Source organism: Chenopodium album, chromosome 21 (assembly GCF_948465745.1).
Source record: "Chenopodium album chromosome 21, dcCheAlbu1.1, whole genome shotgun sequence".
In the NCBI taxonomy this organism is placed as follows: Eukaryota; Viridiplantae; Streptophyta; class Magnoliopsida; order Caryophyllales; family Amaranthaceae; genus Chenopodium; species Chenopodium album.
This window is the reverse complement of record NC_137854.1, coordinates 26,184,238-26,200,309: the sequence shown is the minus strand read 5'-3', so window position 1 is coordinate 26,200,309 and position 16,072 is coordinate 26,184,238. Positions and strand designations below refer to the sequence as shown.

The 16,072-nt window shown below is 36.0% G+C and overlaps 1 protein-coding gene across 1 annotated transcript; it reads right to left on the bottom strand.

Moving 5' to 3' along the window:
- Nucleotides 1-1,846: 1,846 nt before the first annotated feature.
- On the bottom strand, nucleotides 1,847-14,817 carry LOC145602809 (ATP-dependent RNA helicase). The gene is made up of 3 exons (XM_081658961.1): nucleotides 12,340-14,817; nucleotides 7,893-7,964; nucleotides 1,847-2,385 (listed from the first exon to the last, which is right to left on the bottom strand). Exons 1-2 carry the CDS (start codon nucleotides 14,604-14,606, stop codon nucleotides 7,901-7,903), a joined length of 2,331 nt encoding a protein of 776 aa, XP_081515087.1. The 5' UTR covers nucleotides 14,607-14,817; the 3' UTR covers nucleotides 1,847-2,385; nucleotides 7,893-7,900.
- Between the last annotated feature and the right edge of the window lie 1,255 nt (nucleotides 14,818-16,072).

Genomic DNA, 16,072 nt, shown 5'->3' with positions numbered 1-16,072 from the left:
TCGTACAGTTTAGTTTTTTTTTTTTTTTTTTTTTTCTATTTTTTTTAATGTAAAAGGGGATAAGAACCCATTTATTCAAGCAAGCAAAATCAAGCTACAAACCGTGGCCAAGCCACACCAACCTCCTCCCTTAGAAGATCATTTATTTTGATTATTTCGATCGGAGGTGAATCAAAATAAATAACCCTCTCTTCGTGGATGACCCCCATAGGGGTGGCAATATCATCCAAACCCGATGGATAACCATCCACCCGATCCAAATATATGGACGAAAACCCGAACTTAAGTGGATGACGGATGGATGATGGATGGGTTGGGTGACGGATCGAGTCGGATACGGATGATGATACATCCAACCCATCACCCGACCCATCCATCCACCCGTTAAATTTATATATAAAAAAAATAAAAATAAATATTTTTTTTAATAAATTATTGTCTATTGTAGTGTTAGGAATTGACATTTGTTTTTAATTTAGTAAAAAGGAACGAGTATTAGAAGGATGTATAAAAGTTTTAATTAATTGATCATTTTTTTTTTCAAATCTCAATTTTAATTATTAAAGTGCAAAGTTGTATTTATATATATATTTCACCCGAATTATCACCCGATCCACCCGATTCATCCATGGATGACGGATGGACCGGATGTGGATGAAGGAAAATTAGGTGATGGATGGGTCGGGTGATGGATGGATTTTTGACGGATGGAGGCGGATGACGCATCACCCGACCCACCTCCGATCCATTGCCATCCCTAGACCCCCATATTGGCAAGTCAATCCGCTACTCTATTACCCTCCCTAAAACAATGAACTAAGCTAATACAAGAAAAGGATTTAATTAAGCTACGACAAGCAGAAAGAATGTGAACACATTCTCCTCCTTGGATTGCAACATTGCTAATCTCCTCTACACAAGCTTTATTGTCCATATGTAAAATTAGCTTAGTAACACCCAAATTTCTAGCCATCTGCAGACCCAACTGTGCTGCCATTAGCTCAGCCTTATATGCATTGCAAATCCCAAAGTTAGCACTGAAACACTTTATGAATGCTCCCCCGCAGTCTCGAAGAATTCCACCACCTGCAAAACCTTGTGACCCCTTGGCTGCCCCATCAGTGTTAAGGCAAGCCCAGCTGGGGGGGGGGGGGGGGGGGGGGGCTGACGAACTGATAAGCACTTCCTTCCTTGGGTTGTTTCCACAACCAGCAGACAAAGCAGAGATGTTACCTGATAGTGCATCCCAGATTCCCAGGTTGCATCAGCTTGAGCCCTTATGAAGGCTCCCACATCAACTGGAATATCATTAGCATTCCCAAACTCATGGCAATTATGCCATCTCCAAATCCACCATAATGCAGAAGCAAAGCAAGTAGGCCACTTCTCTGAGTGGATAAGTTCACCTCCTTTCAGATTTATTATTAACCAGTTTTGTAAGTTCAATGTGTAAAAGGATGGATAAAAGGTTGTTTCACCTACACTTCTCCTTTAATGGATGGATAAAGGTTATTCGTACATATAATGTGGTCACACTGTGTGGTTAGCCACATACAAGACTTGCCCCTTTTCTATATAAAATATACCCACTAAATGTCATTAATACCTTCTATATTTCCCATATAAATTCATAAATACATCTACTTTAAAAAATTACATACTCCATCCATTATCCTTAATTCCCATAATTTAAATAAATTTTTTTTTAAAAAAAAAATGCCAAACAAACAATCACTAGATTATGAAACAAGGGAGTACAAGAAAGACTATAGCAACACAAAGGCAATTTAATTTAAGATAACAAAACTGAGAAGAGCACATACTCATATTCATTCTACAACTCAAATTGTTAAGAAACGCCTTTCATACTATCCAGACTAAAAACAATAGTCAGCAAATCTGAACATCAGCCTGCACTAAAACAAGTTAATCAGAATCGGAAGCAGATTACAGAATTATTACCTACTAGTATTAATAGTTTAATAACAATCTTAAGAAACAATGCTCAGGAATTCCTCTTTCACCACTAAGCTTTAACCGAAATTGCAAGGCAAAGTGACATCAAGTCCCTGGATTTCATTCATCTGGATATATATATGTTCCTATTAGACATTTATCTACTCTTTGCGCACATAAATAGCTTGATTGGTGTAAAGTGTAGTACTGCATTTCCATATAATAGGTGTGCCTATCAATATTGTTCTCCAAATTGCTGACCCAGTTTCCATGAATAGCATTGTCACAACTTGGCAGATCAATGGGTTCTTCATGCTGAAATGTAAAAAAACTAACGTTTGTTCCCCCAACTTCTGCTACAAGTCTTCTCAAATCTCCCGTGTACAATTAATGTAAGCAGATTGGTTTTCGTTCTTCTCCAAGGTAGCCCTATAAAATAGCGTAAAAATCAAACCAAATCACACATTAATCCCATCATATTGTGAAGATGAAAAACCTGTAAAAGGTACCGAAGGGGACAGTCACATGTAGTCGTGCTGTAAAAGGTACTTCAATCATTAGCTGCAGAAACTTATTTAGCATACCTAGTCAACTCCTTGGGAAGCAATCATCATATTATCCTACCTCTTTGCAGAATATTCACTAATTCAACTTACACTATCACATAAATCATGGAAGTAAGGAGATATATCGAACACTTAAAGCAAGTGTCAAGAATAGCAAGCCCAACAATAACACAATCAATGGCTGTGGCCCAAAGACACGTATGTTTTGGGTAGTAGTTGTGTTTCATATCAAAGAAGAAGCATCATACATAAGCACAAAAGAGCCATTTATATAAGCATTCAAAACTAACTTGTTGACAAAAATTTGGTGGTCTTAGGGTGGTTGGGGTTTGGGTTCAGCGATCTAAGGTTGGTTGGGGTTCTGAGTTCGGTGATCTAGAGGTAGTGACGGTAAGGAGGAGAGAGAGGGAGGGTCGTGGGTGGTCGAGGTGGAGCTAGTGGAGCATCACCGCAAGTCAAGGAAGCCTGGGGAACATTAAATTTTTTTTTTCTTTTTGACGAGACATTGATTTTCAATCTTCATGAATTTGGTATTTATATCTCTGATGAGTGCTTCTTTCCCCAAATAAATTTGGTGGTTGGGGGTGGTCGGGGTTCGTATTTGGCGGTCTAGGAGTGGTAGGGGTTATGAGTTTGACAATCAAGAGGTGGCGACGGTGATAAGAAGAGAGAGGGATGGTCATGGGTGGTTGAGATTGAGGTGGAGCTGGAGCAGCGTCACCGCCGGTCGGGGGAGCCCGAAGGACATTTGATTTTTTTTTTTTTTCAACCAGACATTAATTTTCAATCTTCATGTTGTTTGTATTTAAGTCTCTGATGATTGCTTCTTTCTCCAAATAAATTTGGTGGTCTGAGGGTGGTCCGGGTTTGGGTTCGGCGATCTAGGGGTGGTCGGGGTTCTGAGTTGGGCGATCTAGAGGTGGTGATGGCAAGGAAGAGAGAGAGGGAGGGTCGTGGGTGGTCGAGGTGGAGCTGAAGCAGCGTCACCGTCGGTTGGGGAGCCTAGGGTAGTGTCGCCGGAAAGGAAGATGGTGGCTGTGGGGGTGGCTCGTTTTGTGGTTGGGTTGTTTTTTTTAGTGTTTTTTTTTATAATAAAAATCTAACCATAGTTAATAGTTAATGAAATAAGGTTATGAGGGAGATGAAATTTTTAACTAAGGTCATTTTGTATAATTAATTTTCAAGAGGGTCACCATGTCTGCGTGGCAGAAGTTGGGAGTCACCGTTGAAAATATCCCAAAAATAAATTAAAAAGAAAAAAAACACAAAAAAGGAAAAAAACCAGAAGCTACAAGCTACTAACGCCGGTGGCAACCCATTTCCCCGGCCGACCATCCCCCTCCTCTAGAACCACGATCTTCGATCCAAACCCCACAATTCCGACCTCCCTACCTTCCCCCAACACCGGAAACATTCCCCTAACGGCCTCACCCCCATTTTTTTTGTTTTTCGACATATGGAGGAGGCCGTTGATTTCATTGTTAATGGGAGGCTTTGGGGTTTGGGTTGATATCGGCGGTGGCGGAAGAAGGCGAGGTGGTTTCGGTTGCTAGGGTGTGGGTTAAGGGTGGCTTCGGGGGTGAGGGAGGGGAAGGGAACGATTTTGGGGACGGTTTATGGTTGCTACTGCCTACTGGTTGCGTTTTTGGGGATGGGGGTTTGATTGTTGGTTGTTTCGGGGGTGGAGGGAGGGAGTGGGGGCTGTTTCGATAGTGGGGCTGTGGAGGGGTGATTCTGGTGGTGAAAGCAAGGGAGGGACGTGGTTTTGGGGATGGTGCTGAGGAGGGGGCTGGCCACCACGGTGGTTGTGGGTTTTGGTTTAAATTTTTTTTTTACATTCTATTTTTAATTTATTTAAATTTATTTATTCTTTTTTTAAAATTTATTTCAAATTTTTTTCACCAATCATCCCAAGACACGTGTCAGGTAATTTAGAATAAGAGGTCATTGACTTTTGTTGACCGATTTGGGATCGAATAAAGAAAACATGTGAAAGTTGGAATTATTGTAGAACAATCAAAAGTTGGGGTTATTTAAAGTAAATCGGGCAAAGTTGGAATTATTTAGTGTATTTTTCCTTTTTTTTTTCTTTTTTGGATTTTTCTAAGCTATGTACTTGAGGTGTTTGAGATTCTAAGGTATACTCATGCTTTTTCAAGATTACAAGTTGTACCCTAGAATTTAAGTTGTTTAGTCAATCATAAACTCAACAACGTTAGTAATTATAAAAAAAAAAAAAAAAAAAAAAAAAATGGGAAGGAAAAAGAAGTGGATGAGAAAAAATAAGAAGAATTACACCGAGAACTTGATATATCAATGGTTGCTTTTAGAAGAGAAAAAGTAAAATAGAAAATGTGGAAAAAAAATGCTTAATTATAATCCCCTTAATTTGGGCGTTAAATTTCTCTTCAAAGTGGGGTAATAACAATTATTACAAATACTAACGTTGGGTTAATGTCAAAGAATACGGTTAAATAAACGACTTAAGTTGGAGGGGACATCTTGTAATTTTGAAAACATGGACACACCTTAGAAACTCAACGACATAGTTTAGATTAACCCTTCTTTTTTTATTAGAAGACTTTCAAGAAACTTACATCGAAATTTTGATTGAGATATAACAAGTTAATCTATATACTACCTCCGGTCCAAGTTAGTTGCAACTTTGTGGTATTATTTGTGAGATATAAAATATTCCAAAGTTGCAACTAACTTGGACCGGAGGTAGTATAAATTTTTTCAATCTAGTGGCAATGTTGTAAATAAGTGTAATTTTTTTTTTTCACTGTTTATGGGCAAAACCACTACTTGAAGTAGTATTTTAGTGCAAAACCAGTTAAAAAAAAAAAGTGAACTTTATGTACAACTAGTTTTTGCCCCGTGCAAATGCACGGATTCATAATTATAAGACTTAAAAATAATAAAAGTCAATTAAAATAGAGTTAATTTAAATGAACTGACTTATATATAACAATTTAAAAAAAAAAAAAAAAAAAAAAATTGAATTCATTAATTTCTACCCTTAAAACTCTCTTGTTAGCTACATTATTTTAAATATTTTGATTTGTTATTGTAAGTTTTATTCATTGCATTTTTATCATATTATTTTTTAAAGAAAAATAAAGTAAAAAATTTTGGGCGAAAATTTTTATTGTGAATGCGACACGTGTAACTCTGAAGATTTCTCTAGTATAGAGTATAGATATTGACACTAATTGACAAAATTTGTCAATCATAAAGGTTAACTGCGTTCACCTCATAAGTTATATATATATATAGTCAAATGGGAAGTTTCTTAAAATGAGAAGGATTTTATGTGCATACATTTTGTATAGAATGTGCAAATTTTTTAAACTAAATGTGCAAATTTTTTTTTACTCGAATTTTATGTGCATTAATTTTGATTAAAATGTGCATACACTTACTTCTATATATGCTTAATATTTACTCCAATACTTCATTCATAAAGGGACCTTACTTTTGTCACTCTCTCATCCTCTGCCTACATTAAGATACTACACGTGTGTGCAATCGAAAGAAACCTTCAGTTCATTGTGCATAATTTTTAAACTAAATATGCATAAATCTACTTCAAAACATGCATGATATTTACTCCATATATTCCTTCATCTAAGAGAGTCTTTAGCTGCAGGTGTTCGAGTAGCATTACAATAAATCTCAAATTATGCAAAGTCGTGACAAATATAGTCCAGATTATGAGTATATTACGTGAAATCGCTGACATTTTTGAAGAATACTAAGCAATTTGGAACTTAAGCTAGCATCAATGGCGAATTTCTTCCTTCTGGAGGTTCATTACTTTAAAGCTTTCAATGAATATTTCCCAAAAAAACCTTCTTATGTACAGTAAAGTGACTAACTTTTACTACTAATTAGATATTAACGCTCACAAATTTTGAATTTGATTCATATAAAAAATACGACAACTTGAATTTGATTACCCCAATGTCGTAAAGCTGTACGAACAGTTTATTCCCAAATAATAGAAAGGAGGAGGAAAGAGTAGTATAGAATATTCCCTTCTTGAATCTCAAAACAAAGGATACTTCCTTAGTTATCTTTAAAATAAAAGTTAGAACTTCAAATAAGCTTTAATGGAGGGGAGTGAGATCACAAAGAGAGAGTTTGTTGCAGTTAAGAAGAAAATGAAAGTCAAAATTGAATGTGCAAAACTTTTGTATTAAATGAGCATATTTTTTGTGCTATATGTGCATTTCGCGGAGGTGAAATGTGCATTGTTGGATTTATATGTACGATCAAGATTCCTTCTCATCCTTCTCATTATAAGATCCTTCTCATTGGATCTCAACCATATATTTTACGTTTTTTTTATTTTTTATTTTTTAATTTTTTTTATTTATTTATTTTTTTTTCAGCTTTAATTTGATGTTGAATGTCAAAGTAGCATTTTGATAAAATTTATGAGTTTTGTTTCTATCTCTTAAATATATGGTGTTGAATTCTATTAGCATTGTTGCGGTTTGATTCTTTAATCTATTGTATGATTTCGTTGCAATTTGTGTTGAAGATAAAATTGTTTCTCTCGTCAAAATCAAGAAGATCTTATCCTAGTATTTGTTTAGCTCATGCCAAACCTTATCAAAACTAACTCCTAAGTAATCCCTTCTCCTTAATTAGTCCTCCAATATCAATTCCCCCCTATATTAGTCCATCCATACCATGCAAGGCCTAAAAATGAAAGGAAAATTTTATAAAACTGATATTCATCTATACAAATTAGAATGTTACAGAAAAATCATGTGTGAAATATGGACATGAGGTGGATCTACTGAAAAGATCTAACATAGAATTAAAGTGGAGAATCTACTGTCTTACCCAACATTGATTTAAAGAGTTAAAACAATGATGATATGATGATATCAAAGGGAAAAAAAAAAAAAAACATTAACCCAAAACAGAAGGGATAAATAGGGTCCTGAATTAATTAGGGATATTGTGGATAGGGGTGAATGGAGAAGAATCCACGTAAGTGACACATGTGCAAAATTTCTATTGTGTTGACATCCAAAATGAACACACACACACACACACTATGCCCAATGTTTCATCCAACAAGCTCACAGGTACAGGTTACCACATCGAGAGAAAGAATTCTGTAAAAGAAAACCCAAACAGCTGAACATATAACCAGCATGCAATAAGTATAGGACGACATATGAGGACTATAACCAGAACAAAGACAGTATTTGGCATGTCCATCTTACTTCAAACATGATTACCATTAAACTCATAGCATCAAGCTAATTATCCATAACATCATCAATGAAACATTCAAAATACAGGATTTAAAAAGAAAGCATGCTTAATAAAGTCCAATGGAGAACATACCAAGTAAACTATGCAAGTATCTTCTTAGATTTGTCAGATTTATCTTGTGCCAAGGACTGATCTTGCCTTTTCCTGCAAAAAAGTTTTACAAGTAGCTTTTCGTATGACAGAGATATAGACATCAGGTACTGTAATATTACGAAACGTGTCATCACTAATAGTTGAACAAGTCAACAACCCTCAAGTAACTATCAAGGACATTACTTTAATATAAGAACAGTCAAGCATTTCACCGTTAAAAATTGCACCAATCATGCTTTCAATCAACTCATTGCATATTACTCATACGATCATACTAGTCAGTCAATCAATCAATCAAAGCCTTAATCCCATAAATTGGGTCGGCAGGGTCGGCTACATGAACCAAATATGATTATTCCGTGTGGTCGTCCACAAAAATCTTTCTCCTCCATCCCTTACGATTCAATACCTCATTCTCATGCAAGTCCATATACTTCATATCCTTCTTAACTCCTTCCAACCAAGTCATTTTTGGTTTAAATTGACACCCAAAACCTTTACCACCATTATAAAACAGAAAATTACTAGCAAAAAAGAAAGAGGAGGATCCATAAACAGGATTAAATTAGGGTAAAAAAAAAAAAGGAAAATAAAGATACAACTTTATGACATGCCCCGTAGAATAATGGTCTTATAAAGCCATGTGATGCTTCTATCTCCCTCTTCCTCACTCCCTGCCCCACCTAATCTTTATTAGAAGTACCCTCCATCCCACATTCCCACTAAAAAATAGAAAGGTTTGATTCTCATATCAGTAGGACATTAAAGTGGTGTCACCCATGTAAAACAAGAGAACTAGAACAAAGTCAAGCATGTACTCAGCATTAAAATTAAACAGAAATTTACAACTACCTTGTAGAAATAATGTTTTTAAATGACCAATTTATAAACCCATACTCATGTTCTTGCTACTAATCAACAAAAACAGTCTAATGCTCTGTCTGGTATCAAAATTTAGAGTTTTAGGCTCTGTTCTCTGCACCATGTTTTCACTTATTTCATACCTCCTGTGTTTTTTTTTTTTTAAATTGCAATGTTGGAAATTTCACACTAGCCAATGCACATTTTATTACGTTTGTATCCTAAATTTCAAAGTGTAGTTATAAGTAATTCTCCCTCCGTTTTTAAAGTGCTAGAGTCACTAAATGCGATGGCTTTTTATAAAGTGTTCCATTTCATCTTTAAATAATACATCTTTCTCCTCTCATGGTTCTCACTCAAACTAATTACTACATTTTTATTACTACCTCCGTTAATAGTTATCCGCATCTTTGGGGTAGATAACAATTAACGGAGGTAGTAATATTTTTTTCCCCTCTCACATTCCTTACTTTTCTACAAAATGCTAACTCCACTATCCTTTCTTTTATTTTATTTTAATGCCCCAACTACCCACTACCCCACTTACATCTTATTCACTCAAGGCATATTTTCATTAACAATTTTAGAAAACGACACATATCTAAATTTCGGTATATGATAAAAATAGTTTTTTCCAAATTTTCAAAGAATAACTTTACAGCAAAAATTTACTACTCATCCTAAATAATTTATTGTCAAATTGTCACTGGTCTTTAATGACAGGGGTTAAACCGAACGGAAACCAAAATTCTAAGACACTTCATGATGGCAAGGGTAAAGCTACTTACATTTAACCCACTGAGTCCCAAATTATATAATAAACACAAGCACCTAGTCTCTACTCTCTAACACTAAGATAATTGGATGGTATAATATACTTGTAGCTCCCTACAACATACTTTTGGAGGAACAAGTCGAGATATAATTTTCTTTTTCACTTAATTGATTAATAAACAGTTCAAAATTTAAAAACCATGACAAAATGTGGAAAAACAATTCTTACAACCAGCCATTTTAAAAAATTATATCAATTCTCAACGCCTTTACCAACGACTTTCACGCATACTGGTTTTTTAATATTTACTAAATTGACATGACAACGAAACTTCTTATTAAAGAGCTACAAAAACATACTTCCTTCGTTCCCCTAATTTTGCAAAATGGGTGGGGGACACATATTTTAAGAAGAGGAGAGAGATAGAGAGGAATAAATATAAGGACAAATGTGATGAGGAGAGAGAAGGAGAGGAAACTTGTGCAAATAGGGAAATGTTGCAATATTTGTGAATTTATTAGACTAGTAATTGTTGTAATATTTGTGAAATGGAGGAAGTATTTTTTTAGGCAAAAGCATACATACGACAAAAATAAAAGATGATATTGCCACTAATGGAAGCTACAAATTTTGCAAAAATTTTATTTGCACCAACTCCAATTTTATTGGTATGGTAAGTTGTTTGAACTGTTTGTGGAAACTGAAGGTGATTAAAAACATACATACTATAGTTAAAATCGCTAATTTATAAGGTTTTAGGTAAATTTGTTATCGCCATTGTTACAACTTGAAAAAGCTATTTTCATGATTGATTTTCTAGCTCCAAGTTTTACACGAAAGGATCCTAAAATTACCAACTATGATTATTGATGGTGTAAATTAAGGAATAAAAAGTAGCTTCAATTTTCATAAAATTAGGACCTTTTAAATAATTTAATTCATAGCATTAAGTGTGAAACATAACTAAGGACTATATTTCAAATCATAAGCCTAAATATCAAAATTTAAACTTCTTGGCAGAAACCAATCTTATTCACCATTAAGACTCTTTTGGGTTGATACAGTAGGCCTTTTTAAAGAAGAGACAAAAAGGAGGAAGAGAGAGAAAAGGAGAAGGGGAAGAAGATGACGAGAATAGGCTTTCCATGGAACTATCACAAAGGATTTTCACCTGCTATAACAGTCATTTTCAACTAGGGAGAACTAACTGTGTTGGTTTAGGCATGTCAAACGTAGATCAGAAGATGCACCAGTAAGGAAAGTACAAAGTTGCGATCAAGGAGATCTCATGAGAGGAAGAAGAAGACCAAAGATGACTTGTGTGAAAGGAGTTGAGAAGGACATGAACAAGTTGGGTTTGCAGGGGCAACATTGAACAAGGATCATGGTTAGCGAGTACATGAGATAAAACCTTGGTTCATGTACTGATGTACCTGATCTCATCTTTGGGATTAAGGCTGTGAATGTTGTTGTACATTATAAGAAGATGGATGCTAAAGTTGGGATTATATTGAAATATTTGAAAGGTTGGACCAATATAAGAAGGTCTCTCAAAGTTGGGATTATCAATGACAATTTTTAAAGCCAGATGAAATAAAAATAAATAAATAAATAAAAAAAAAGAGCATTGCAGATTCAGAAACAGATCTTCATAGAGAAGTGAATACTAATGAAGAAAGAAGTAAAACAATGATAGGAGACCCGTGAATAGAGAAAAAGATCGGAGAGAGAGAAGGAAAAAAGATCAAAGGGAGAGACTAAAGTACTAAACAGAAAAATGTTTGACCATCGAAGCCATGCCGAACTAGACTGCTACTCAATTTCAATTTAGGTTTTGTTCAATTTGGGTATTTAATATTTAGGGTTTTACTCCCAAATTGGGATTTATATGGTTGAAACAGAAGACAATTCATGCATTTGATTAAGGTGTCTCACTCAATTACTGTAATTTAAATGCCAAGTACTATTTAATTTGAAAATTTTTCAGCTTTTATTTTGAGAATTTACAGGAAGATGTACCAAGATGTGCTGCATACCACAAATCATCAAAGGCACTGCGGCGTTCACCTTGTAAAAAGAACTAGGAGGCACATTCCTTTTAGCACTTTCTAGAAATTGCACGGAAGGTGAATTCCCTATGGCCTTCACCTAGGGCACACTTTTTATAAATAAGGAAAGGATCTATGGTTTTTATTGGCTTGCCCAAATGGATCTAATGCTAGCTATAACATATCCATTATTCATAAATGACTAATTTGAGCATAATGAAAAGATTAAAGGCACTGCATACTGCATAGATGAGTAGAAATATACTTGCCATTTCAAAACGTAACAAGTTCGATATATCAGTTCAACTGTAACTCTTTTTCAAATGTTTATCATAAAATCACTAAGGAAAATCATGAGCAGTGTTGCTTCACTTGCAATCCAATTACTTATCATGGCGTAGAAAAATAAGATGGAAACAGAAATAGTGGAATATACAAAATGTACTGAGGAAAAATCAAATTGACACCATACTATAATATTCTTTAGTAGTAATTGACACCATAGTATAGATAATATGAAAGCTAACTAGTCCAGACTGAATCATAATACAGATGCAGAATGTCCATTCATGGTTACTTTTTGATTTAAAGAGTCAACACCAGAGCAATCAAGTACACTGATACAATTACATGCACAATTATAAGGAAGATCTAACAATTGTCATAACTTAATGATTCTTAAACTAGTATTCAGAATGTAGGCAGGAAGATTATCTCAAATATATAAAAGCATAAAACTTACTTGTCAAATATTTGTATAAGTGACTGTGGTCTTTCATATCCATCCTTCTGTTCAGGCTTCTTCCTATTTGGTCCTCTCGATTCAGGTTTCCAAGTTGCTTTACTTAAAGATTCTCCCAGCAATTCAGCAATATTAGATGCCATAGATTCTGCCCTTAGCTTGTAAGGAAATTTCTCTTCGTTAAAATGGTTTGACAACCACATATACATAGAACAAACTTGGTGCTTAGTCTCAAGATCCAATAGCTCTGAATCATTTTTAGCAGAATTCTTAGGAATGCCCATAGCTATATTGACAGGAAGCTTTTGACTAAATGATGAAGCAAACTTTAGGAGATGATACATTGCCTTTGGGTCTCGAATGTTAACAGGAGCAAAGCAAAAATTATAGCGATCTTCAAGTGATAAATTCGGAATTTTCTCCAGCATATTAGCCACCTTCTTTATACCAGCATGTTGACACAAGAAGTAAGATCCATCAAGGCGACAATTTTCAGCAAACTTTTCAAGAAGTTGAGCAAAAGTTGTATTAGGTAGTTTGCCCGCAAAAAACTCAACTTGCTCATAACATGGAAATAGACCCACTTTCTCAACATCCTCAAAAGGTTGTTTTAGACATTCAATTAGATAATCAAGATCTTCCATATTCAAAGTAGTGCAAAGACCATCTGGATAGATACTTCCTCTCCTACCAGCCCTACCTGCAATTTGTTTCACCTGTGAGGCTGGAACGGGAACAACCTTGTCCCCATTGTACTTTGACAGGGTATAGAAGACTACCCTTCTTATGTTAAGATTCAAGCCCATTCCTACAGCATCACTAGCAACTAAGACATCGAATTCGTTATCTTGGTCATTAAACAGAGTAGCTTGCTGCCTGCGAGTCTCCGGTGGCAAAGCACCATAAATAACACAACAACGGTGCTTAGTTTGCTTTTCAATAGCTAATTTGACCTCAAAAATTTCCCTCCTGGAGAACGCAACTACACAGTCACCAGACTTTACATTTCGAAGATCCGCTTGCAATGTCTTAGCTTCAACCACCAATGGTTTGAATCGACCATAGTGCTGTTCCACCAACTCATCTCCTGTATCTGAACAAATCTTCCGAACAATCTTTAATACACTTGGATCGCCACATAGATGTATTTCATCAGCCTTTAGTCCTAATAATGCCCTAGTCCATGCAAATCCTCTGCAAGAATCAGCTATCATTTGTATCTCATCTATAACAGCAACATCATACACTTCGTCAGTCGACACCATTTCAACCGTGCAGGCAACGTGATTAGAAAAGGGCACAACTTTCTTCTCCTGTCCAGTAAGCATACTACAATAAACACCAAGATCATTAACCTTGTCAAAAACTTCCATCGCCAACAACCTGAGTGGGCTACAATATATCCCTTTCTTTGCTTCCATAAATCGTTGCAAAGCATTATATGTCTTCCCACTATTAGTAGGCCCACAATGATAAACAATCTTGCGTTTCATTGCCCTTGCAAAGGGATACCAAGTGTGGGGTTTGGTAAGATCAGCAGACTCAACCATACTTCGAAAATTCTTAATCTTATCAGGAAACTGTTCAAGACAAAATTCAACAAACACAGGAAACAAAAACCTCTCCGCTTCATCACTCAGTCCTAAAGAAAGCAAGTACTTAGCAATATCATTCCGGCAATGTCTTGTGAAAAAATCCCTGAATTTATGCACTGCAGTTGGAAAAAACGACGCCCCAATGTATATAGCTAAAGCTTGATTCGTGGCCCAAGCAGACCGCAAAAACTGCCCAAATATATCATGCAACAACTCCCAATCCTCCCTGCCTAATTCCCCATCCCGGGGCAACTCACAAAGCTGCCTATAAATTTCTACGGGGTCAATTGAGGCAACATGCTCAAACCCTTCATAATTACCAATTAAACCATCATCAACATCATGCTCATTTGTGATATCATTACCAATTAAACCATCGTTATTATCAGCTATATCACTGGTATCAATAACATTATCGTCTTTTCTTTCATTAACATCAGTTTCATCAAAAGTCGAAAACGCCTTAACACAATACAAATTAAATTTTGGCAGTAATGACAACGATGACACCCTTAAGAACGAATTCGAATTAGAAGACGAAGGAAAACCATTATTTGGAAGACAATAATTGTGAAGATGACAAATAGGGTTTAAGAGTAAAACCCTAACCTGAGAAATGGTTTGCTTGGACGAATAGCGACGGAGAAAATGCGTAAATCGGCCTCCCGCCATTGAAGAAAGCTAGAAGAGCATTTGCAGAGGCAGATAGAGCAGAAGTTTCTCTGAAAATGGAGATTTTTGAAGAAGAAGGTAGTGGAGGGAAACGAGGAGAGAGAAAAGCGGGAAATCGAGACAGGTCGAAATGTTGGAAGAATGCCACAGAACTGGGGCACCGTCTGTGGAAAACCTATGACGCCAGATTTTAAGCTTGTTGGTGCATAGGCGTTTTAAAGTGAGGAAAGTTATGCATTTATAAATACTCCTTCCGTAACGAGTTACTCGCAACAATGAGACCAATTGCGGGCTCCTAGGCAAAACTTTTAAAGGGTATATTAGAGGGTAAGGGTATGTAATTAGGTGAGTTAAAAAGGGTGGGAAAAGAAGTGGTCCCTAAGTCCGAGTGGTCCATGTGACCTTTTTTTGTTTTTTTTTTTTTTCCCCTCCCTTTTTTGGCTAGCAGCATTGTTTGTGGGTTAATTTTGTACCCTTTTTTCTGTTTCCCTCCAAAGTTTTCATGAAAATTTGAAAACCAAATGAAATCAAATTCAAAAATTTCAACAACAATCAAGATTTAAGTTCCAAAGTCAGCTTCCCTTCATCACCTAGCGTCAGATCTGGAAAAAAAAAAAAAAAAAAAAAAAAAAAAAGGGACTCATGGATGATGAATTTTTCAACATCAACCAATTGCTCATGGAGCAGGACACAAACATGCATGACAACATAAGTACAGCATCAAACACAACTGAAGGCACTACTCAGCAAGAGACAGATTCAAATGGCACAGGGGACTCTGATTCTGAGCCAAAAATGGGAAATCAACAAGCAACACATGTAAGGCAGAGCAGAGAACTAAATATTGCAGAGAAGAGGCAAATAGTTGATGACATATTGCTAAACATGGATGGGGACTCTCTTCCAAGAAGGGTACTGCCCTCCTTGGCAAGAAAGCATGGTGTACATAACAACAAGCAGGTGGTTGAAAGAGATTAAAAAACACATTCAGTTGGGAGAAGTTGTAGATGTCAGAAGCAAAAAATCAGGCAACATAGGTCCCAAGTCCAAGGAATACTCTGATGAGTGGCTTATGTCTGTGCCACTTTACAAGTGGACAACAAACAGGAGCTATGGTGCAGCACTTAATGTGAATCATATGGTGATACACAGGTTAAAGAAAAAGGGCAAACTTAGGGCTGTCACAGCAACAAATCACCCATCATTAAGTGAAAATCATAAAGTGGCAAGAATGAAATGGGTACTCCAACAAATCAATCCAGTACCAAGTGAAGGTGATCCAACATTTATGGACATGCAACACCAAATCCACATTGATGAAAAGTGGTTTTACTTGAACCTAGAGACAAGGACCTTTTATCTAACACCAAATGAAGAGGAACCATACAGAGCACAACAATCAAAGAGGTTCAAGTTAAAGGCAATGTTCATGAGGATGATAGGAAAGCCTCTTTATGCTGAGGATG